The following is a 25,309-nucleotide window of genomic DNA, read 5'->3' on the forward strand; positions in this document are numbered from 1 at the left end:
CCCAGTTATAAGAGGGTATGCACACTTATGTAACCACATTATTTTATTTTTAAATTTTTACTCCCCCCCCTAAAAGATTTCAGTTTGTTTTTCAATTGAGTTGTACAGTTTATAGGTCACATTAAATGTGGAAAAAGGTCTGAAATGTTTTATCTTTGTCTGATTTTTTACACATTTTTTTCTCACAGAAACCTGACATTTTAACAGGGGTGTACTTTTTATATCCACGATAGATAGATAGATAGATAGATAGATAGATAGATAGATAGATAGATAGATAGATAGATAGATAGATAGACTCACTTCTGTTGGTTGGAGGAAGCATTCTTAATGTCAGACCTAGATAAACATTACAGCAAAAAAGATTATTACAAAGTTATCTGTGTTAAATTTCCCTTTGTCTAGGTGGACAACACTGGAGAGATAGATAGATAGATAGATAGATAGATAGATAGATAGATAGATAGATAGATAGATAGATAGATAGATAAATGGATGTAGCCAAGTGCTGGCTATTTCATTTTTGCCATCATGGGACACTTTTTAACATAGATTGCATTGAGCTTTTTCCCCTCTAGTGTTTGTAGTGATATAATATTATTGTGTTATAGTGGTTATGAGAATTAATTAGTAAGTACTCTTCCGCAGCAACCCAATTCTTCCAGAGAGATGCACTTCATTGACTTCCAACACAGAACAAAGTCCAAAGTCCACAGATGACAAAAAAAATCCGACAGAGTATATATAATTTAGAATCCCATGTTCCTAGGTCTGTGTGTGTATACACAGACAAGCCTAACTTAAACTATAGACTGAACACCATGTTATATTCACTAGATATTGAATGGCTGAGCAATTTGATTGGCCGTCTCCATTCAGGTCTTTTATATACTTTAGTCTTTCAGATAGACAACAACTCCCAGCCGTGAACAGCTGCAGTCATAAACCACCCCAATTTGCACTCCCGCATATCAACATCAACAAGTCCCCTTAGATATGTGTAATTAGATTAGATTAACAGATACTACCTGAACACCCTTTGAGATGTTCAAATAGACTTGCATAAGATTAACACATCAAAGGGTCTTCAGCTGTCCCCTTGCTATGTTAAAATTCAATTGACTTTGACAATTCAACTGAATTTCTGGTCAACATGGCACTCCAATACAATATTATACATAAATTGGCCAACATATTACAACATATACCCCCACTTGGGTTGGTTCTAACTACTAGAACTGACCCATAAATCAAACAACAAAAAATATCATTATGATTTAAGGTACTGGATGCTTTACAATGGCTCATATAAAATATGAAGTTGAAACTGGTTACATCTCTCTTCGCCAGCCTCTAAAATATCCACATGAAACAGTTATTAGATAATATAACTTTTAGACCATGACTAGAAAAGGATTTGGTAAACATCAGTGGCCCATATAGCTGTGAGGCCTTATTATATCACATCAAGATCTTGAATATTGCGCAAAGATGAGCTGATGTCGCAGTCCATTCTTCGGTCTGACTTCCTCACATCTCTCACCATCTCACTGAAAGTAAACTTGGTATGCTCTGGGAACTCCAATCCACATAAGTCCAAGATTTTTTCATCTCCAGGCTCAAGCTTTCCATTTTTAAAAATGCTTTTACACAAACATTCTACTTACATCTTTATAGTAAGAAGAACTATCAATGTACCAGCACTCACTTTCAAGGTCAAAAGGTTGGGATATGGCAGTAAAAACTGTGCTGCAAACTATTTCCTTGCACTTGACATTCATGAGTCCATCTTTGTTGATTGCCAGCCACAATTTGCTTTTGTAATTTGCTGTAGGCCGACCCCTCATTGTCTTCAATAGAGCAGTTACTTGGATCATTCAGTCCACAATTACACCTGAATGGTATACCAACATATACATATACCCCCACACGATGGTTCAGATAGAATCAGCTTGACATCAGTGTTTATCAGATCTTCTATCCAGACAAAGCGGCAGTGGAAATTCTTGCCAGTATCTTCACCATGAAAGGTAGAAAGGTCTTTTTCATCCATATATGTCATAGCCTTTAGCATATTATAAACAACTGATTCAACAAAGTTTCAAATCATGACTAGAGTGATGAATTTCACTCACCCCTCTTATATATTTAGGAAAACCACCCAACATACTATAATTTATGCTATGCCAAGCCATTGTGCAGCATCTCACCTTAGATGTCAAATATATTGATCAATACGCATTATGTAATATGTACAGATGTTATGAAAATTATTTTAGGTTTAAATGCTTCTCTTTGGTTTTAAGATAAAGTTCCAGAAATAAAACAAACAAAATAAAAAATGAAAGGCAAAAAAGGGAGAAAAATTAAAAGTTAGGGTGTTGAAGAAAAAAGAAAAAAAAGGTCCATTGCTTGATGAATTTCGAGAGAGTCCATGAATGCTTTATAATCCCTTGTTGTCTATTCAGCATTTCTCCCATAATTCTCCCCCACTAGCCAGCAATTTCAGACTGTGCTTCTGCTATTCCCCGTCATTTAAATGTCAATATCTGAAAGACAAAAATACTCTCCAACAAAACTAATTAGCAAGGTCCTTAAACGTTGTTTGAAGTTAAAACAAAACACTATTTACACGTTTACAGTTTGGAGCTAATTCACCCACACTGCTAGAGAAGTGTCATTTGCATTCAAAAACAGATCTGGAGAATGTACATCTTCTGCCCCCTTCAACTGCTCTAATAATTTATCACGTTCCCCTCTCATCTTGTCATACTCAGTCTTCAGGTGGTGATATTTCTGTTTTAACTGAGAAAACGGTATCCAAGTCTTGGACCTTTTCTTATTATTATTTTGGTCAGCTCTGTTTTTCATATTAATATCACCTATGTATGACCCGGTTTGTCCTCTCTGGGTGTTATCATAGGATATTATCTTCTGATCTTTATGCTCAGTATTTGTCCTAAACAATGTGGCTAAATCAATTTTGACAGCCTGCTCATTTGACTTTCTCCATAAATGGTCTGCTCTCAACAATATGTCTTTTAAATCATGAGGATTTGGGATAACTAATAAAATATTTTGTTTGATATCTTCATGCAACGCATCTAGAAACATACTCATATGTATCAAGCCACCACACTCAAATGCAAGATTATTACCGACCAATAATTCCATAATAGTTGCTATCCTGTGTGACAATTCATAGGGAGATTCATTTTGCATTTGTTGGATCTTCCCATGAATAGTAACATCAGAATGTACACCATACAAAACACATAATAATTCCAGTAATATGTCCCTTGTCCTCAGAGGCTGAATACAGATCTGTTTAATTCTCATCCAAAGACCACTTCCTAAAGAATGTTGCAAAACTCTTTCTAAGTCAGATGGGTTGAGATTGTACATATCTCTGACCTGCTGCACGTCACAAAACCATTTTAAAAATCTGTTTAAATCATGGTATGGAACCATTCCTATTTCTTTAAGAATTAGGTCTAATTCTTTTGGTTTCAAAGGCTTCATTACAAGCTGAACTTCACCTGTATTATTATTATTGTTATAAACTGTGGTAGTCACAATGGGGGCAGCTGGTAATGAATTATCAGATTTAATATGTGGTTCTGTTTGCTGCAGATGGCTGAATCCAAGATTTGATGCATATCTGCATTCCTGAGATCTCTTCTCTAATTCCATAATTCTTAATTTTAATTTCTCATTTTCCTCTGATAATTCATCACAACGTTTAGATTTCTCAAGCAAAGCTTCCCCAATGGTAACTGCATGCAATTTTAAATTTACTGTCTCGGTGTCTGATTGGTTTTGTAACCTCTCACAAACATTGTTGCTATTATCAACTGCCTTCTGTAACTGGGTAATTTCCTCAACCTTACCATTCAAAGAACTTTCCATTGTTAAACAGCAAGATAATAAGCCCTGTACAATACAACCTTTCCTTTTACTTTCTGAAATTTTGTTATCAAAAACATTTTTCTCTAAATATTCCTTCATCATCGTCCATGTCTGCTTACATTTTTCTGGAATTTCATAAGGACCACCATGGCGCTTAATACATTTTAATACCCATCTGTTAACTTTATCAGAACTGACACTAGCTTCACACTGAGTAAGCATTTTGACTATATTACTAATAATTAAAAAAAAAGGAAATATTTTACTCACCACATTAATTACTCTTCAGCTTCCAGTTCAGGTCTTCTGGTACACGACACAGTCCTTTTTTGTTGTTTCCAGTCTCCAGAGAATAATTCTGGGGTTCCCAACTTGTTTAATTTTGTAGATCAGACTCTCTTATGTCACAACCAGACATTAGAGTCACAGCACAGCTCTTGGTTCTTCATCAGACTTCTGTCCACCTCACAGGATTGTTGTCACCACCGACTTCTGTTACTAAGTCCGAAAATGCTCTTCTGGTCACTTGAACGGCACCAATGTAGTGATATAATAATATGTATTGGGTGGATATGATGTAGAGTGCAGGTAGAGAGTGGGTTTGATAATCAATTAGTGGTTATTATAATGATGATGTAAGTACTCTTCCGCAGCAACCCAATTCTTCCAGAGAGATGCACTTTATTGACTTCCAACACAGAACAAAGTCCAAAGTCCACAGATGACAAAAAAATCCAGCAGAGTATATCATTCAGAGGCCCATGTCTTAGGTCAGAGTGTGCATACACAGACAAGCCTAACTTCAACTAAATGCCAGCTTGAATGTCCTCTCTGAAATACTAGTCCACTAGGAGGGAGTTTCTGCTAGGTCAACCCAAAATACTCTTTGATCTTATTGTTACCCCCTCAAGTCTAATTACCATCAATAAATACTTCTTCTATGGTCCTTTAAACAATGTACCCTTTGAAATGTTCAATTAGGTTTCCAGACCATACCTCACCTCACACACCTAGGTAGACTTGCCTAAGATGAACACATGAAAGAGTCTTCAGCTGTCCCCTTGATATGTTAAATTTCAGTTGACTTGGACAATTCAACTGAATTTCTGGTCAACATGGCACTCCAATGCAATATTATACATAAATCAGCCAACATATTACAACAGTGTTCAGCCTGGGGATCATGACATAATTTCCTGACTGCAGAGAGAGAGAGAGAGAGAAACCACTAATGAAAGCAGGGAATCATGGGACACATAGTCTGGAAAGCCAGGATTTCAATGGATCTAATGCTGCTGCAAACTACAAGTTTTAGCTGGCTGGAGAGAGAAGAATTCTGGGTGAGCAGATAAATAGAGCAATCTTTTGGGGTGGGGGGGCCAGGTGCACGCTCTCTTGGTACTCAAGGCCTGGCGCGAGAGGTTAGGCTTCCCTGGTTCATGTGAGCGTGAGCTTACAGCCTGGGGGTGTTTTCCGCGAGTGAGCATTTTTCCTGGAGGCAGATCCACAATTACCAGCTTCTCGTCGGCAGAGTGACTATCCGGGGGTCACTATCATCTACACCCACACAGACACTGCTCAATCCCTGGATCGTCAGGTGCACAGCCAGGCATCATCAACTGGCTGCAGATTCTTCAAGAGTATGTTCCAGGACATCCTATCTCCTTGAGCCTTGGTATCCTCGGGATTGGTGAGCAGGCAGAAGCCCACCCTAAGTATTACACACAAAGACACTGCATGCAGACACCTTTACCCTACACTTTCTGCATTAAAAGCCCTCCTTTGGAAAACACTTTGCTTATGCTATTCACCATTGCTGGTCGCCATTCCACAGCAACATCTTTGGGTCCCTGCATAGTTAGCTGAAGATTCTGGAAACCTTCAATTCAAAGACTCTTCTCTTCCATCACACAAAGGAATCAGCCCACAACATCTGTTCATCTGAAAGGGGAACTCTTACTCAGATTGTACATTTTTGTGTTTTTGTTATTTTTTTATGCCCGTGGCATCAGGGTTTAGCGGGAGCTAATTGACAAAAAAGCATATTCTTCCCCCTCTTGTACCTGGGGTCGTGAGTCTCCTTTAGATCTGTTGGTTTATACCACCAGGTTCACTGTAATGCCCCGTACACACGATTGGACTTTCCGACGTGCGATCGGAGCTTGTTGTCGATAATTCCGACTGTGTGTAGGCTCCATCGGACAGTTTCCAATCGGAATTTCAATCGCACAAAATTTGAGATCCGGTTCTCAAATTTTCCGACAACAAAATCCGTTCGCATAAATTCTGATCGTGTGTACATAATTCCGATGCACAAAGTGCCATGCATGCTCAGAATAAATTACGAGACGGAAGCGCTCGGTCTGGTAAAACTGCTGTTCGTAATGCACATTCGTCACGCTGCAAATTTTGAAATCTTTTAATGCAGCACATTCTCTTCTTCTTTAGAATGCTAGAATAATGAAATTGTTTTGCTGCCGATATTCACACAGAGTTCTCACAAACTTCTTTCTTTATAATTTCTCGTGATCTCATGAATAATATTATTTTTATTTTTCGTTAGATCTCCATAATACTTTTTTTTATCAAGATCTGCATTTTTTTTGTTTTCTAGTGCTCTCCATATTATTTCTCGTTTTGTGTGTCAAGTTACCACAAAACCATTATTATCTTGTATTTTTTTACCTCAAGGAGGTTGGTTGGTGTCCCTTGTTAATTTAACATTGTATTTTTGAAAATGTACCAGCCTACTCACAAACAAACTGTCCTTTTTGAAGCAAAACACATGGGCAAGTATTTGTGAAACCCATTTATTCTGGGTCATAACAAAATAAAGAGGAAGGCAACGCTGTAGAAACTGCAGACGTTTGCAAAGCCTTTATACCCCAGGGCACACATCAATAATTTTACAGTCAAAATTGGTGGCCTGAGGAGTCCATATAATAGTGAGCACAATCTGGTCCAAGACTACAAGAGATCAGGAACAGCAGCAGATGACATATCTGTCCCCAGGCTGTGGTCAGACCACAGCCTGCGTCTTTTGTCAGACCAGACTGAACCCAGGCCATCACTCTCTGGACTTCCTTACACGCTTCCGTCCAGGCTGTGGCTCTGGTGTTGGAGGTGTGGCAGGAGGACCTGGAGGAGGACCATGGTTCAACTCACAAATGTTGCTTTGGCCTGTGAGTTCGCCCCTCGACCCCTTATTTAGGGCTTGTAAGATCACTTCCTCACATAAGAGGCAATGGCCCTTCTCCATTTCCAGCATTTTGCAGGCTGTCGTGTAGGCATAGTCGTCTTGAACACTGGGGGGGTTCTGAGGGCCGCAGTAGCCTTCAGAAATAGGCTAATTGCTGCCTTTTTTGTGGAAGGCTGAGGGGAGGGACCTGGGATTCTGGCAGGCTACTGGGCCCGGCCACCTCCTGGCTGCCACTTACCCCCGCCACCCCCTGGCTGCCATTTTCCAAGGCCTCCTCCTGACTAAGACTTTCTTGTGTATGAAAAAGGGACATAGTTTTAGTTTTTTGTTCATCAATCACACACAATTTTCAGCTCATGACTGTTGCAAATGGAATGTTAATAAATAGAAAAGACTATCATTCTGACCCCAGCATTTTTCATTCTTGTCACAATCATTTGTGGCCACTACTGTCTATTGATATGTAAAACACTTTGTGAAATTAGAAATTAGTTATCCAAACTAACATATATTTAACATCATTAATTTGACAACCAGAAATATTTTGAAGAATGCTATACCTGGCTCAAGCTGGGCTCCTCCACATGTTGCTGCCTGGAAGGCCCAGGTTGGTCATCAGAAGCCTCAGCTGGGGTGGAAGGAAGCCTTAAAGGAAGACTGGAGAGTGCTGGCCTGGGTTCAGTCTGGCCTGCCAGAAAATGTAGTCTGTCATAGTACCACAGCCTGGGTACATAAATATCATCTGCTGCAGCTCCTGATCTCAGGGAACCCTGGACCTTCTTGTGCTCCCTAATATAAGTGCTCCTTATGCCACCAATTAGGGCCTTCAAATAGGGGATGTCTGCCGTGGGGATCACCGGCTTCACAAATTCCAGCAATTGATCCAGCGCTGCCTTTCTCTTTGGTTTACTGTTATAAAACGGGTGGTTTACCTGCCACAGACAGGGCAGCTCCCTGTACATATCACTGAATATAGGGATAAAGTCCTCATTGTTGAATAGATCCATTTTCTTTGCAAGACACAACACAAGACAAACCCTGATGTCAGGCGAAACTCTCCTAATCTTGACCCAATATAGGCCTCAATCTCTAAGCAGTATAGGCCACTGATGCACCAACTTAAAATTGTACCTTTGTTATGATCGTTGCTTCCGTTACTTCGTCCCCTGCTCACAGATCGTACACACGACGCACGCGTGTTCCGCTTTTTTTATACACTGCGCATGCATGAAACTCCGGTCGCCCCTGATGTTCTTTCTAGTCTATTCCCTGCCCTTTGTCTTTCAACGCAGTGGGAGAGAACATGGCGGAGAGACAACATGTGCATGTAGAGGAGAGCGGCAATGTCAAAAGGCCGGAGCCCCGAACCTCACGATCCCGGAGGAGATTGAAGGCCTCAAATATGACCTTTGTAGAGATGGTGGAGATGGTGGACATCTTTAAGAGGGCCGACTATGATGGGAAGCATGGACCTTACCCAAACCCAAATGTGAGAAGGCCCAGATCATGCCTAAAGTTGTGAAGAGTCTGCACAGGAATTTTGGGGTACGGCGATCCAAGGAGAAATTGAGGAAACGCTGGTCAGACCTCAAATTGAGGGAGCAGGATCAGTACAGAAGAATCAAGAGAGTGCTGCAAAAAAGTAAGTAGTTTGTCGTGTGTTCCTATTCTTCTTCTTAACGTTCGTGCTGCTCCATGTGCTTTTCTTTACTGTTGAACATTTTAAAATGGCAACTTTTATGTTCATGTTCACAGTAATCAGTCGTAGGAAACATCGTTTGTTCACCCACTTATAAGATGTTTTAGGCAGATACAGGTTAACTACATTTGTTCAGGCCTATTTGTTTTAAAAGAAGTTTGTTGTCTAGATGGGTTTGTAATTAGAATGAAATGGAAACTTGATTCAGTGTAAGGAGAGGACACTCAGCAGCTGTTTACACATCTGGATGCAGGAGCACTAGTGTGGGACACCAGAACAAACTTTTTAGGGTGTCCCACACAGGTGCTCCAGTGGGTACTAGAGATGTCTCCATGTGTGAAAATTGAACAAAAAAGGGAAGTATTCCAGCATTGGAAAAGAAATAAAAATGTCTTCAGCTTGGAACTCTGCCAAAACAGACAATTGTATGACACTTCCAAGCAATGTTTCATATTCCTATTTCTGGCATCAAATATCTGTATGCTAAGTATAACTTTTTTTTATTCACATAGGGGAGAAAAGACTCGGGACATCTGAGGACACCAGGGACCCCCCACCTCCGAAAGAAGGGGAAGTTACCAAAACCCAAGCAGAGGAGGAGGAGGGAGAGGTTTTAGAAGTGGGCGAAATTGTCACCACAACAGGTGAGTGTCTGAGACCCCAGCTTCAGTTAAGAGATCTGTTCCTGCAAATTTATAATACATGGTGTGTTATTTTGTTTTTTTTTAGGTGATGTGGATGTTGTGGAAGAATCTCATTTCACCAGTGAAAGTGCCCAGATCCTCATCAGGGAGATTATGGGGTGCAATTGCGATTTTGAAAATGTAAAGCAAAACATGAATGATGTTAAAAAAAAAATGAAGAACATCATTGATGTTTTAGGGAGAATCTAAAACGCACAAAAATGTAACCCTTTGTTTTCGTGTATTTTGGGATTTAAAAAAATAAATAAATTAAGTATTTTAAAAACCTAATTTTGAAGATCCACACAGTGTGTCAACATGTGCTATCTGCCACCACGGGATATCAATGTACGCGTTTTGTGGGTGCAACCCCTTCCTCGCTAATAAAGTAGCTGAGAGGAAGGGGTTGCACCCCCAAAACACGTTCATTGATCCCCCATGATGGGAGCTAGCACATGTTGACATTAGGCATGGGATCAGGAGGGAAATACCCATTTTAATTCCCAATTTGTGTGCATTTTCAAAATTTGGCTTTTAAAAGGGTGACATCACCCCATCTAAAGAAGGCAATATCAACACATTTTGGATATACTAATGTCTGATATTGCCTTCACTTTGTCAAAGTAGAACTTTGTAAGTTCCTGAGTTCTGTATGTTATGTTTTGAAACATGCCTGTTTAACCAAAAAAGGCTATTTCTAATTAATGTGACAACAAATAATGTTATACACCAAAGATGTTGGTTTGTTCAAAAACACTTTTCTAAAAGCACATGTGAATGTGCTTTGAGTAAAAAGTGTTCTACTCAGCAATGTGTGGCTTCTTATTTCAATGATCAAAAGCAGTTTTTGGAGTAAAAGTTGGTGTCTACGGTGACAATGGGGGTTATTTATTAAAGGCAAATCCACTTTGCACTACAAGTGCAGTTTCAGTGCAGTTTTAAGCACACTTGGAGTGCAAAGTGGAATTTCTTTTAGTAAATAACTCCCACAGTGCTTTCTTATTTGCCACAATCACTCCATTTTTATGACTCCACAAAATTCATTCATGGAGCTGAAAATGATGAATATTTTTGTCAGTAATGCATTACATACATTAACAAAAAAACAAGGTGTGTGTAGCAGACCCACAACATAATAATAGTTCGCTGAAGAAGAGATTGTCACCTCGTGTATCAAATAAATTACATTTGCACTATTGAAGAAAATGGCCAAAAAGAAAAGGCCATTGGAGAACCTAGGAGACAGCTAAAAGAAACCTAGGCAGTAAATCAAAGGAAATCTTCTTTCAGTTTAAGTTCAAAAATTGTTGATAAAATGTTTCTTAAACCATTTCTGGCATATCAATGGCCCCCCTACTCACAAAGTACTCGGCATACTTCTGTCTTACTTCGCGGGCGCTTTGGGGGGGCAAGCCAGGGCGGCCAGCTTCAAGTGCCGTCAGGGTTTCTTGTTGAAGTCCGGCCTCAGGTCCAACTGAGGCCACATAGTTCATTGAATTTCTCCTTAAATAGTTGTGTAGAATGCAGCATGCAAGGATTATATGGTTAAGTTTATATTCCGCCATGTTGATTGGCATAAGGAAGAGGTGGAACCGGCTGGCCATTATCCCGAAAACGTTCTCCACCACTCTTCTGGCTCTGGCCAGATGGTAGTTATAAACCCTATGGTCCGGGGTGAGGGTCCTCATGGCTTCAAAATGGTCGGCTGGTCAGAACGAACTAACAGCACTGACAAACAGAAAGGTCGGAGCTGAAAATCAGATACGAGCAGACAAGAACGCACTGCAAATCAAATACATAATAGGAATACGAACCCACAAGCACAAACGGAAGAGCAGTAACGATTGTAAAAGCAGGAGGCTGAAAAGCGCGAATTGTCTGTCACCAAACTTCTACTAACACGAAATTAGCAGAAGGAGCCCAAAGAGTGGCGCACTTGGTATTGAACTTCCCTTTTCTAGTCCCGTCGTACACGTTGTACATCACCGCGTTCTTGGCGTTTGGAAATTCCGACAACTTTGTGTGACCGTGTGTATGCAAGACAAGTTTGAGTCAACATCCGTCGGAAAAAATCCATGGATTTTATTATCGGAATGTCCGATCAATGTCCGATCGTGTGTACGCGGCATAACTGTCATTACTTTGTATATCTCTGTAGTTTGTTTATGCTATAAGTTGCTCTTTTAGCATAAAAACATATTCTACACTTCTTTCCATTGATGACTCAATAATATCCAGTAAAGTAACCATTTGCGATTTCTGATATTTCTTTGGTGTCTTGAGCATTCGTAATCTTTCCTTGAATAATGTCAAAACCCAGGGTGTTAGAGGTGTCGGGAGGCTTGTGGGTCAGGGCAACCTTTGGGGACAGTTATGTTCCAACAGCCCCTATGGGGGTGGCGTTAGAGATAGATAGATAGATAGATAGATAGATAGATAGATAGATAGATAGATAGATAGATAGATAGATAGATAGATAGATAGATAGATACAGTGATGGGAGTAAGTCACACATGCGCAAGTCACAAGCAAGTCTCAAGTCTTAACCTTCAAGTCATAAGCAAGTCCCAAGTTACTGTGGCGAAAAGCAAGCAAGTCAAGTCGAGTCCCTGCTAGAAGTCAAGCAAGTCAAGTCAAGTCATTTATTTTGGTCAAGTCACAAATTAAGTCAAAATACTGATCTACCCCAAAGCCGGGACTCGGGGGGAGCTTTCTTTTGTGGGGGGGGGCAGCTTTTGCCTAGGCCAAGACACAGAACTGGTGGTGCCAAGTCATTGCAAGTCATTGCAAGTCAAATAGCCCAAGTCAAAGTCAAGTCGCAAGTCATTAGTGACAAGTCAAAGTCAAGTCGAGTCATTTATTTAATTTTGTCAAGCAACTCGCAAGTCCTCAAACAGGTGACTCGAGTCTGACTCGAGTCAAGTCATGTGACTCGAGTCCCCCACCTCTGGATAGATAGATAGATAGATAGATAGATAGATAGATAGATAGATAGATAGATAGATAGATATACTCACGTCTGTTGTTTGGAGGAAGCATTCTTAATGTCAGACCTAGATAAACATTACAGCAGAAAAGATTATTACAAAGTTATCTGTGTTAAATTTCTTCACCCTCTTAATATAAGAGTGACAATGAATTGTGTTCCCTTTGTCTAGTGGACAACACCGTATCGGTAACTATCCTGCTTTTTCAGGAAAGTCTATGGTGTTGACCTTTTCTAGCTCTAGCTATGCCTGTGGCCTAGAAAACATACACTGTCCAGGTGAATGTTATTACAAATTACTCTACACCAAACATTAAAGTTGTTGTAAACTCTGTTACACCACTTTTACCTACAGGTAAACCTATAATAAGGCTCACCTGTAGGTACTGGAAATACCTCCTAAACCTGCACGGTTCAGGAGATATGCATTATATACGCTTGCGACGACATTATCGGCGCACTGAAAAAAGGGCACGATCGTGCCATTCTAAAGGGCCTGTGCCGTGACCGGCGGGTCCCATGCACATGCGCGGGTGTGACGTCACGTGACTCCGGCCAGTTACAGAGCCTAAGTCCATGGCCCAGGAAGGAAGAGCATTGAAGATGGACGCGGCCACCAGCGGGCTTCGTTTGCAGGTAAGTGCAACATAATGGGCTAGTATGCAATTCAATGCATATTAGCCCATTATGCTTTTACTTTTCTGCGGAACTGTTTAGCAACTGTTTAGCTAGAGTACTGGCTATACTGGGTGACATACAAATAATGAAGCAGAGGGAATATATTGAATACAGTAATGAAATAATAACAAATCTTCCTAAACCATATTAAAAAAAAAAGCTAAACTCACATCAGATATACTTTATTTCAAGATCCCACAGGTCACGCTGATATGGGTTAACTACAACTGACCATCTCCATTGTGGTGGCCAAGAATAAAGATAATGAGTTTGTGAATATTTTCATATTTTCATTGTTAAATAAAGGCATTTACCCCCAGCCCACCAGTGGTCTTTCAATTTGGTCCAATGACTCCAGACACCTCTTGCCTGTAAGGATTTCAAATTGTTTTTACATTTTTAAGCAATAAACAAAAATTCACAGTTCTGAATGTGGTTCATGCACCAGTGTCATGCCAACCATGACAAACACAAATATACGTCATAAGAGTATTAGAGTGAATAAAAATATACTCACTGTGTTTTGTCACAAGACAGGGTAATAATGGAACGCCATTCTTTATTCTTCATGATGTTCCTAGATAATCATCACATAAATTAGTTTCTCCAACTGAAATGTATGTAGTTTATAGGATACTGTAAGGTTAAAAAGGAACTTCTTGTCTGTTAAGTATCATTGTCCTCAGACAATGTGTCCAGAGACACATCAATCCTACCCAGTCGAGAATGGAGGCTGAAGACAGGACCAGATTTTAAAAGAAAATAAAAGTTTTAAATTTGTGGAGAGGGTAGTGTTGCAGGTAGAAAAAGACCAATTGTAGAGTGGAGGTTGGCTTTATCCACTTGCTGACCGCCTAACGCAGATATACTGCGGCAGAATGGCACGGGCAGGCAAAATCACGTACCTGGTACGTGATCTGCCTCCCGCGGGCTGGGGGCGCATCGCGCCCCCCCGGTGCCCGAGGCAGTCGGCATCAGTGGGGAAGCATTACAGGCTGAGGGGGAGGCCACTCATTCGTGGCCACCCCCTCGTGATCGCTCCCCACGAATGAAATTCTTCCTCTGCTGCTGTAATGTAAACAGCGGCAGAGGAAGTGATGTCATTTCTCCTCGAGCCGGTCTTTTTCGTTCCGGCGCCGAGGAGAGAAGACATCAATGTGAGTTGCACCAACACTACACTTACAGTTGAACACGCAGGAACACTTTTCACCCCCTGATCACCCCCCTGTCACAGTGACACCAATAGCAGTTTTTTTTTTTGCATTGGTGTCAGTTTGTGACAGTTATAAGTGTTAGGGCAGTTAGGGTTAGCCCCTTTTAGGTCTGGGGTACCCCCCTTTAGGTCTAGGGTACCCCCCTAACCCCCCCTAATAAAGGTTAACCCCGTGATCACCCCTGTCGCCAATGTCACTAAGCGATCGTTTTTCTGATCGCTGTATTAGTGACACAGGTGACGCTAGTTAGGGAGGTAAGTATATAGGTTCGCCGTCAGCATTTTATAGCGACAGGGACCCCCATATACTACCTACTAAAGGTTTTAACCCCCTGATTGCCCCCTAGTTAACCCTATCACCAGTGATCACCATATAAGTGTTACGGGTGATGCTGGTTAGTTAGATTGTTTATTATAGTTTATTATAGTTTTAGGGCACCCGCCGTTTATTACCTAATAAAGGTTTAACCCCCTAATTGCCCGGCGGTGATATAAGTTACGTTTTTAGGGTCAGATAAGGTCTGCATCGCCCCAGGCAGCGTCAGTTTAGCGCCAGTACCGCTAACATCCACACACGCAGCATACACCTCCCTTAGTGCTATAGTATCTAAACGGATCGATATCTGATCCAATCAGATCTATACTAGCGTCCCCAGCAGGTTAGGGTTCCCAAAAACGCAGTGTTAGCGGGATCAGCCCAGATACCTGCTAGCACCTGCGTTTTGCCCCTCGGCCCAGCCCTGCCCAGCCCACCCAAGTGCAGTATCGATCGATCACTGACACTTACAAAACACTAAGCACACATAACTGCAGCGTTCGCAGTCAGGCCTGATCCCTGCGATCGCTAACAGTTTTTTGGTAGCGTTTTGAATCAGTCGCTAACAGTCAGGAGCTTTTTTGCCTGTGAGTCTCACTAGTGTACCCCTAAATTTAGAGCCCAAAATGGCAAATCGAAGGTACACTAGTGAAGAGGCCTACACATTTCTGAGCATGACAGATAGTGAAGAGGAAGTCACTCATCTGTCAGATTCAGGCTCAGAATACAATCCTGTAGACGACAGCGGCTCCATGACAGATAGCTCTGACGACGGAGTTGTGGTCCCTGCCAAGGTCAGGCGTACCAGACCCCAATCTTCTTCTTCTGTCCTTGAAGTGCAAGAACCGCAGGGCTCTCGTATGGAGCAGAGCAGTACTAGCGCCGCTATTCCTTCTGGTGAACTGGCAAGCACCAGCGGCTTAGTACACCCTGGTCGTACATCCAGCAATACTGTATCACGTGGTGACACAGCGAGTCCCATAAGTGCAGTTCAAGCTGGCGAGGTGGCAAGCACAAGTAGTGTCCCGCTGCCACCAAGAAGACGAACACAGGCCCCTCATGCCCATAGTGCCCTTCCTGCTGCATTCGCCAACCCGGAATTCAGGTGGAAACAGTTGATTTTATGCCACTTGATTTTTATTCACTGTTTTTCACCGAAGATCGCTATAGATCTATTGTGGACCAAAGCAATTTATACGCTGGTCAACACATCGCCACTATTCCCCAGTCCTCCCTTGCCAGAGATAGGAGACCAATTACGGTCTCCGAATTTAAGATCTTTCTGGGCCTTTCCCTCAACATGGGCATAAATAAAAAGAGTGAGTTGCGGTCATATTGGTCCACTGACCCAATTTACCATATGCCCGTGTTTTTTGCCTCCATGACCAGGGACACGATATGAGCAGATTTTGCGGTTCATGCACTTCAACAACAATGAACTCTGTCGTCCTCGTGGAGACCCTGAATACGATCGGCTCTACAAAATTCGGCCCCTCGTAAACCACTTCAACCAACGTTTTGCAGACTTGTTTACTCCCCATCAAGTTGTCTGTGTTGATGAGTCCCTGATTAAATTTTCTGGCCGCTTGTCATTCAAACAGTACCTTCCCAGCAAGCGTGCCAGATATGGGGTCAAGCTGTATAAGCTCTGTGACAGGGCCACAGGCTGTACATGTAGTTTTATGGTTTACGAGGGCAAAGATAGTCACGTAGAGCCAACAAACTGCCCTGACTACATAGGAAGTGCTGGCAAGAAAGTGTGGGACTTGGTGTCACCCTTATTCGGAAAGGGGTACCACTTGTACGTGGACAATTATTACATGAGCGTGCCACTTTTTAGTCACCTTTTTGATCATCAGATTGGAGCATGTGGCACCGTGCGACCTAATCGCCGGGGCTTTCCCCAGCGGCTTGTAGATTCCCATCTTAGGCTGGGGGAGAGAGCCTGCTTGCAGTGTAATAATTTGCTCGCTATGAAGTGAAGGGACAATAAGAATGTTTTCGTTCTTACCTCCCTTCATGCAGGCACGACGGTTCAAATTACTACGGCAACTGGTGTTGTGGAGAAACCCCTCTGTGTCCACGAATATAACCAAAATATGGGAGGGGTGGACCTCAACGACCAGTTGTTGGCGCCGTACCTAGTTGCCCGTAAGGCCAGACGCTGGTACAAAAAAGTGTCTGTTTATTTATTTCAATTGGCTTTGCTGAACGCTTATGTGCTATACAGAGCTTCAGGACGGACTGGATCCTTCCTTAAATTCCAGGAAGAGATCGTCAGAGCCCTTCTGTTTCCAGACGGTGCTCCACCTCACCTTTCCCAACCAAATGCAGTAAGCCGGCTGCATGAGAGGCATTTTCTTTATGTCCTCCTGAGTACCCCTACCCAACGAGCCCCCCAAAAAAGATGTTGTGTCTGCAGCAAGCACGGATTTAGGCGTGGTATTATTGTCCCTTCTGTCCTGACAATCCTGGTCTTTGCATTGGTGAATGTTTTGAACGCCACCATACACTAGTTGAGTATTAGCGTAGGGTACAGCACTGCACAGACTAGGACACACTTTCACAGGGTCTCCCAAGATGCCATCGCATTTTGAGAGACCCAAACCTGGTACCAGTTACAAAAGTTAAAGTTACAAAAAAAGTTAAAAAAACAAAAAAAAGTAAAAAAAAACACAAAAAAATATAAAATAATAAAAACCAAAAATAGTTGTCGTTTTATTGTTCTCTCTCTCTATTCCCTCTCTATTGTTCTGCTCTTTTTTACTGTATTCTATTCTGCAATGTTTTACTGTTGTTACGTTTTTATCATGTTTGGTAACCATTTTTTTGTTTTCAGGTACGCCATTCAGCTGCAGAGCGGATTTATTTATCTTGACAGCAACAGCATTTGCTCCCACGATACATAAAGCCGTGACTCCAGCGCTGTCGGAGGTGATTTCACCACCACAGTTACATACTTCGGCATATATGCCGAAGCGTGGGGGCAGCAGTGGGTGGAGGAGCGATTTGCTCCTGCCTTTTGCGGGAGGATGCCCCCATGCTTCGGCATATATATATTTCAGGCACAGGTTGCGTTTAAATGTTTTATTTTTTACTTTTTTTTTTGTATTTGCTTTGCAGGTATGGTAAGTCTTACTGTTATACTGTAATGTTACTTTGTTTTATTGTTAACCCTCATTTGCTTAGCAGGTACGCCATTCAGCTGCAGAGCGGATTTATTCATCTTGACAGCAACAGCGTTTGCTCCCACGATATATAAAGCCATGACTCCAGCGCTGTCGGAGGTGATTTTACCACCACAGTTACATACTTCAGCATATATGCCGAAGCGTAGGGGCAGCAGTGGGTGGAGGAGCGATTTGCTCCTACCTTTTGTGGGAGGATGCCCCCATGCTTCGGCATATATAAACGGCGCATGTATGCCCATCATTAGAAGTGGGTGGATGAAGGGAGGTATTCTAATGGTGGGCATACCCACCGATCAATATCTTTTTTTCGTTCAGCCCACAGGCTGCATGAAAAAAAAGTTTACAATATATGCCCAACAAGGACCAGCAACGTACTGGTATGTTGCTGGACTTTGAGTGGTTATACCAGAATGATGCCTGCAGGTTTAGGTATTATCTTGGTATCATTCTTTTCAGCCAGTGGTCGGCTTTCATGTAAAAGCAATCCTAGCGGCTAATTAGCCTCTAGACTGCTTTTACAAGCAGTGGGAGGGAATGCCCCCCCACCGTCTTCCATGTTTTTCTCTGGCTCTCCTGTCCCAACAGGGAACCTGAGAATGCAGCCGGTGATTCGGCCAGCTGACCATAGAGCTGATCAGAGACCAGAATGGCTCCAATCATCTCTATGGCCTAAGAAACCGGAAGCTACGAGCATTTCATGACTTAGATTTCGCCGGATGTAAACAGCACCATTGGGAAAGCATTTTATCACACCAATCTTGGTGAGGTCAGATGCTTTGAGGGCAGAGGAGAGATCTAGGTTCTAATAGACCCCAATTTTTTTCAAAAAAGAGTACCTGTCACTACCTATTGCTATCATAGGGGATATTTACATTCCCTGAGATAACAATAAAAATGATTGAAAAAATAAAAAAATGAATGGAACAGTTTGAAAAGCGTCGTTCTGGCGTCAAATGTAAACAGCAATTGCACCATGCATGTGAGGTATCACCACGAAGGTCAGATCGAGGGCAGTAATTTTAGCAGTAGACCTCCTCTGTAAATCTAAAGTGGTAACCTGTAAAGGCTTTTAAAGGCTTTTAAAAATGTATTTAGTTTGTCGCCACTGCACGTTTGTGCGCAATTTTAAAGCATGTCATGTTTGGTATCCATGTATTCGGCCTAAGATCATCTTTTTTATTTCATCAAACATTTGGGCAATATAGTGTGTTTTAGTGCATTCAAATTTTAAAAAGTGTGTTTTTTCCCCAAAAAATGTGTTTGAAAAATCGCTGCGCAAATACTGTGTGAAAAAAAAATGAAACACCCACCATTTTAATTAGGGCATTTGCTTTAAAAAAATATATAATGTTTGGGGGTTCAAAGTAATTTTCTTGCAAAAATAAATAATTTTTTCATGTAAACAAAAAGTGTCAGAAAGGGCTTTGTCTTCAAGTGGTTAGAAGAGTGGGTGATGTGTGACATAAGCTTCTAAATGTTGTGCATAAAATGCTAGGACAGTTCAAACCCCCCCAAATGACCCCATTTTGGAAAGTAGACACCCCAAGCTATTTGCTGAGAGGCATGTCGAGTCCATGGTATATTTTATATTGTGACACATGTTGCGGGAAAAAGACAATTTTTTTTTTTTTTTTGCACAAAGTTGTCACTAAATTATATATTGCTCGAACATGCCATGGGAATATGTGAAATTACACCCCAAAATACATTCTGTTGCTTCTCCTGAGTACGGGGATACCACATGTGTGAGACTTTTTGGGAGCCCAGCCGCGACGGGACCCCGAAAACCAAGCACCGCCTTCAGGCTTTCTAAGGGCGTAATTTTTGATTTCACTCTTCACTGCCTATCACAGTTTCGGAGGCCATGGAATGCCCAGGTGGCACAAACCCCCCCAAATGACCCTATTTTGAAAAGTAGACACCCCAAGCTATTTGCTGAGAGGTATAGTGAGTATTTTGCAGACCTTTTTTTCACAAAGTTTTGAAAATTGAAAAAAGAAAAAAAAAAACATTTTTCTTGTCTTTCTTCATTTTCAAAAACAAATGAGAGCTGCATAATACTCACTATGCCTCTCAGCAAATAGCTTGGGATGTCCACTTTCCAAAATGGGGTAATTTGGGGGGGGGGGGGGGGTTGTGCTCTCTTGGCATTTTATGGCCTTCGAAACTGTGACAGGTAGTGAGGAGTGAATCAAAAATTTACACCCTTAGAAATCCTGAAGGCGGTGATTGGTTTTCGAGGCCCCGTATGAAGCTAGGCTCCCAAAAAGTCCCACACATGTGGTATCCCCGTACTCAGGAGAAGCAGCAGAATGTATTTAGGGGTGTAATCCCACATATGCCCATGGCATGTTTGAGCAATATATCATTTAGTGACAACTTTGTGCAAAAAAAAAAAATGGTCACTTTCCCGCAACTTGTGTCAAAATATAAAATATTCCATGGACTCAACATGCCTCTCGGCAAATAGCATAGGGTGTCTACTTTCCAAAATGGGGTCATTTGGGGGGGGTTGTGCCATCTGGGCATTTTATGGCCTTCAAAACTGTGATAGGTAGTGAGGAGTGAAATCAAAACTTTATGCCCTTAGAAATCCTGAAGGCAGTGCTTGGTTTTCGGAGCCCCGTACGCGGCTAGGCTCCCAAAAAGTCCCACACATGTGGTATCCCCGTACTCAGGAGAATCAGAAAAATGTATTTTGGGGTGCAATTCCATATATGCCCATGGCCTGTGTGAGCAATATATCATTTAGTGACAACTTTGTGCAAAAAAAAAAAAAAAAAGTTTGTCATTTTCCTGCAACTTGTGGCAAAATATAAAATATTTCATGGGCTCAACATGCCTCTCAGCAAATAGCTTGGGGTGTCTACTTTCCAAAATGGGGTCATTTGGGGGGATTTGTGCCACCTTGGCATTTTATGGCCTTCAATACTGTGATAGGTAGTGAAGAGTGAAATCAAAAATTTATGCCCTTAGAAATCCTGAAGGCGGTGCTTGGTTTTCTGGGCCCTGTACACGGCTAGGCTCCCAAAAAGTCCCACACATGTGGTATCCCCATACTCAGGAGAAGCAGCAGAATGTATTTTGGGGTGTAATTCCACATATGCCCATGGCATGTTTGAGCAATATATCATTTAGTGACAACTTTGTGCAAAAAAAAAGAAAAAAACAAAAGTTTGTAATTTTCCCGCAACTTGTGTCAAAATATAAAATATTCCATGGACTCAACATGCCTCTCGGCAAATAGCATAGGGTGTCTACTTTCCAAAATGGGGTCATTTGGGGGGGGTTGTGCCATCTGGGCATTTTATGGCCTTCAAAACTGTGATAGGTAGTGAGGAGTGAAATCAAAACTTTATGCCCTTAGAAATCCTGAAGGCAGTGCTTGGTTTTCGGAGCCCCGTACGCGGCTAGGCTCCCAAAAAGTCCCACACATGTGGTATCCCCGTACTCAGGAGAATCAGAAAAATGTATTTTGGGGTGCAATTCCATATATGCCCATGGCCTGTGTGAGCAATATATCATTTAGTGACAACTTTGTGCAAAAAAAAAAAAAAAAAGTTTGTCATTTTCCTGCAACTTGTGGCAAAATATAAAATATTTCATGGGCTCAACATGCCTCTCAGCAAATAGCTTGGGGTGTCTACTTTCCAAAATGGGGTCATTTGGGGGGATTTGTGCCACCTTGGCATTTTATGGCCTTCAATACTGTGATAGGTAGTGAAGAGTGAAATCAAAAATTTATGCCCTTAGAAATCCTGAAGGCGGTGCTTGGTTTTCTGGGCCCTGTACACGGCTAGGCTCCCAAAAAGTCCCACACATGTGGTATCCCCATACTCAGGAGAAGCAGCAGAATGTATTTTGGGGTGTAATTCCACATATGCCCATGGCATGTTTGAGCAATATATCATTTAGTGACAACTTTGTGCAAAAAAAAAGAAAAAAACAAAAGTTTGTAATTTTCCCGCAACTTGTGTCAAAATATAAAATATTCCATGGACTCAACATGCCTCTCAGCAAATAGCTTGGGGTGTCTACTTTCCAAAATGGGGTCATTTGGGGGGGGGGGGTTGTGCCATCTGAGCATTTTTTGGCCTTTAAAACTGTAATAGGTAGTGAGGAGTGAAATAAAAAATGTACGCTCTTAGGAATCCTGAAGGCGGTGCTTGCTTTTCGGGGCCCTGTACGCAGCTAGGCTCCCAAAAAGTCCCACACATGTGGTATTCCCATACTCAGGAGAAGCAGCTAAATGTATTTTGGGGTGCAATTCCACATATGCCCATGGCCTGTGTGAGCAATATATCATTTAGTGACAACTTTTTGTAATTTTTTTTTGTCATTATTCAATCACTTGGGACAAAAAAAATGAATTTTCAATGGGCTCAACATGCATCTCAGCAATTTTCTTGGGGTGTCTACTTTCCAAAATTGGGTCATTTGGGGGGGTTTGTACTGCCCTGCCATTTTAGCACCTCAAGAAATGAGATAGGCAATCAAACTAAAAGCTGAGTAAATTCCAGAAAATGTACCCTAGTTTGTAGACGCTATAACTTTTGTGCAAACCAATAAATATACGCTTATTGACATTTTTTTACCAAATACATGTGGCCGAATACATTTTGGCCTAAATGTATGACTAAAATTGAGTTTATTGGATTTTTTTATAACAAAAAGTAGAAAATATAATTTTTTTTTCAAAATGTTCGGTCTTTTTCCGTTTATAGCGCAAAAAATAAAAATGGCAGAGGTGATCAAATACCATCAAAAGAAAGCTCTATTTGTGGGAAGAAAAGGATGCAAATTTTGTTTGGGTACAGCATTGCATGGCGCAATTAGCAGTTAAAGTGATGCAGTGCCAAATTGTAAAAAGTGCTCTGGTCAGGAAGGGGGTAAATCCTTCCGGGGCTGAAGTGGTTAAGTTGTTTTATCACCATCAGCAGCTGATATTAGAGATATCACCACCAGCTATAGTGAAATTTGACATTATTGTTCATCTGTATAGCTATAATGGGGCTCTAAGATTGTTTAGCTGGCATTAGGTTTGCTGATTATGATAGAGAACAATGAGATAGGGAAGGATATCACTGCTCCAGGAGGACAAACAAGTAGTGAACCTCTCTCTCAGTTCAGGAACCACAGGTGCTGGCAAATTGCTAGTAGCCATGAAACAGGAAATGGTTCTGGAAAGCCGCACTCTGAAGAAATTGCCTTTTTATTCAAAAAAATCACATCAAACTCAAAAATACATGCCACAGCAGACAGGGGAGCTGACGCATTTTGCACTAACATTAGTGCTTATTCATAGTTGACAATCACAGAACAAAAGATTGAATAAATACTTTTTCCAGTTGAACCCATGTGACTAGATAATTGGTCAATAAACTAATTGGTCAATCGACATGTGTATGTGAGACCCGTTGTAATTAGCCATCATACACCTTTTGGTACTATATACAATCATCGTCCCTAAGTGTGATTGAAAAGTGATGAAAATGGACAAAATAATAAGTGAAAAAATTACGTGAAAAAATAACAAGTGAAATGGAGTGCTAAAAGGAAATTCATGTGCGCAAAATGCCAATATGAGAAAAAATATATCTATGTAATAATAGGAATTGTGAAAAAATAGACATATATAATGTCTATAACCAAATATGTATATATATATAATAAGCAATATGTGTGTATCTGTGTATGAACATATTTATATAGAAATTAACTAACTAGTGATGTGAAATGTGAATTAGTTTAAATAAATAAAATAAACTAATAATGTGGAAATATTCAATTAATTAAGTAAAATAATTGAGTACACTGTACAACACTAACTGAATATATACTGTAGGTATCAATGAATGTATATATGAAAAAAGAAGAAACTTATTTTGCGTATATATGTACAAAAGAATTGTGTGTGTGTGTATATATGTATATATGTATATATATATATATATGTATGTGAACCAATGTAAATGGAGGCATAAGTGGACAAATATATGTATAAATATGTGTATGTTGTGAAATGCCAATGGATGTCAGCATACATGAATGTTTGTGCTCCTATGATAGATTCATATGTTTTTCATCTCTTCTTAACTTATGTATAAATGGATCAAATCTATGAAATCAATGATGACGATCTAGGTTACAATAAATGCATAAATGACAATATATATATTTACATATGCATGTAAGGCAACCATTATATTAAAAAACACTTATGCTTGATATCATAATCAAATAGCATAAATCATATAAACATATTGACATATAAACATAAAACACTTAAAATCTGCACCAGAATTAAAGTTGGCACTAATGAACACCTAGACCCACTCGGTTCTGTATAAACGAAACTCATTTAGAAAAATGAATGAAAAAAAATTGTAAAAAATATATAGATATGTATACATATAGAGTATCGTTAATATATATAGCTCTCAGAACCCTCTAAAAAAAGGGGAAAAGAAGGTGTTCATATAAAATTTAAATCTAAATACAAAATATAGACCCAAATTCAAACTAACAGCAGAACCCTTTTTCTAGAAAATTTGTTATTAATATTCAAGGAACCCCCAAAAGCCTAAACCCCAATGTGTATATATATAGCTATCAACAAATAACAAAATGTAAAACAGAGAAATAGAAGAATAATGCACAGTGGCTGTATCAATATTCTACAGTAACAAACAGGAACATGAAAACAACTTTTCCCATCTGAAACTGCAGACAATGGTCAAAGACCCAAAGACAGCCCTTTTAACAGATCGTAGTATATGAATAAGGTCCCATCCTCATGAGTAGGGATGAGCTTCGAGTTCGAGTCGAACTCATGTTCGACTCGAACATGGGCTGTTTGCAAGTTCGCCGAACAGCGAACAATTTAGGGTGTTTGCGGCAAATTCGAATGCCACGGAACACCCTTTAAAAGTCTATGGGAGAAATCAAAAGTGCTAATTTTAAAGTCTTATATGCATAGTATTGTCATAAAAAGTGTTTGGGGACCTGGGTCCTGCCCCAGGGGACATGTATCAATGCAAAAAAAAGTTTTAAAAACGGCCTTTTTTCGGGAGCAGTGATTTTAATAATGCTTAAAGTCAAACAATAAAAGTGTAATATCTCTTTAAATTTCATACCTGGGGGGTGTCTATAGTATGCTTGTAAAGGGGCGCATGTTTCCCGTGTTTAGAACAGTCTGACAGCAAAATGACATTTCAAAGGAAAAAAGTCATTTAAAACTACTCGCGACCATTAATGCATTGCCAGTCCAACAATACACATAGAAGTTCATTGATAAAAACGGCATGGGAATTCCCCACAGGGGAACCCTGAACCAAAATTTAAAAAAAAATGGCGTGAGGTCCCCCCAAAAATCCATATCCAGACCCTTATTCGAGCACGCAACCTGGCAGGTTGCAGAAAAAGAGGGGGGACG

The 25,309-nt window shown here is 40.7% G+C and overlaps 1 protein-coding gene across 2 annotated transcripts in view; it reads right to left on the minus strand.

Annotated features, from left to right (window-relative positions):
- LOC141108363 (histo-blood group ABO system transferase-like) overlaps window positions 1–25,309 on the minus strand; it is a 357,971-nt gene that overhangs the window by 199,716 nt on the left and 132,946 nt on the right. For both annotated transcript variants that reach the window (XM_073599920.1, XM_073599919.1), the window contains exons 3-5: window positions 13,672–13,731; window positions 12,508–12,543; window positions 304–339 (exon numbers count right to left, since the gene is read on the minus strand). In XM_073599920.1, coding sequence (XP_073456021.1) covers window positions 304–339; window positions 12,508–12,543; window positions 13,672–13,731 — 132 coding nt within the window. The remainder of the gene's footprint in view (window positions 1–303; window positions 340–12,507; window positions 12,544–13,671; window positions 13,732–25,309) is intronic.

This window comes from Aquarana catesbeiana, linkage group LG09, assembly GCF_042186555.1.
Source record: "Aquarana catesbeiana isolate 2022-GZ linkage group LG09, ASM4218655v1, whole genome shotgun sequence".
NCBI lineage: Eukaryota > Metazoa > Chordata > Amphibia > Anura > Ranidae > Aquarana > Aquarana catesbeiana.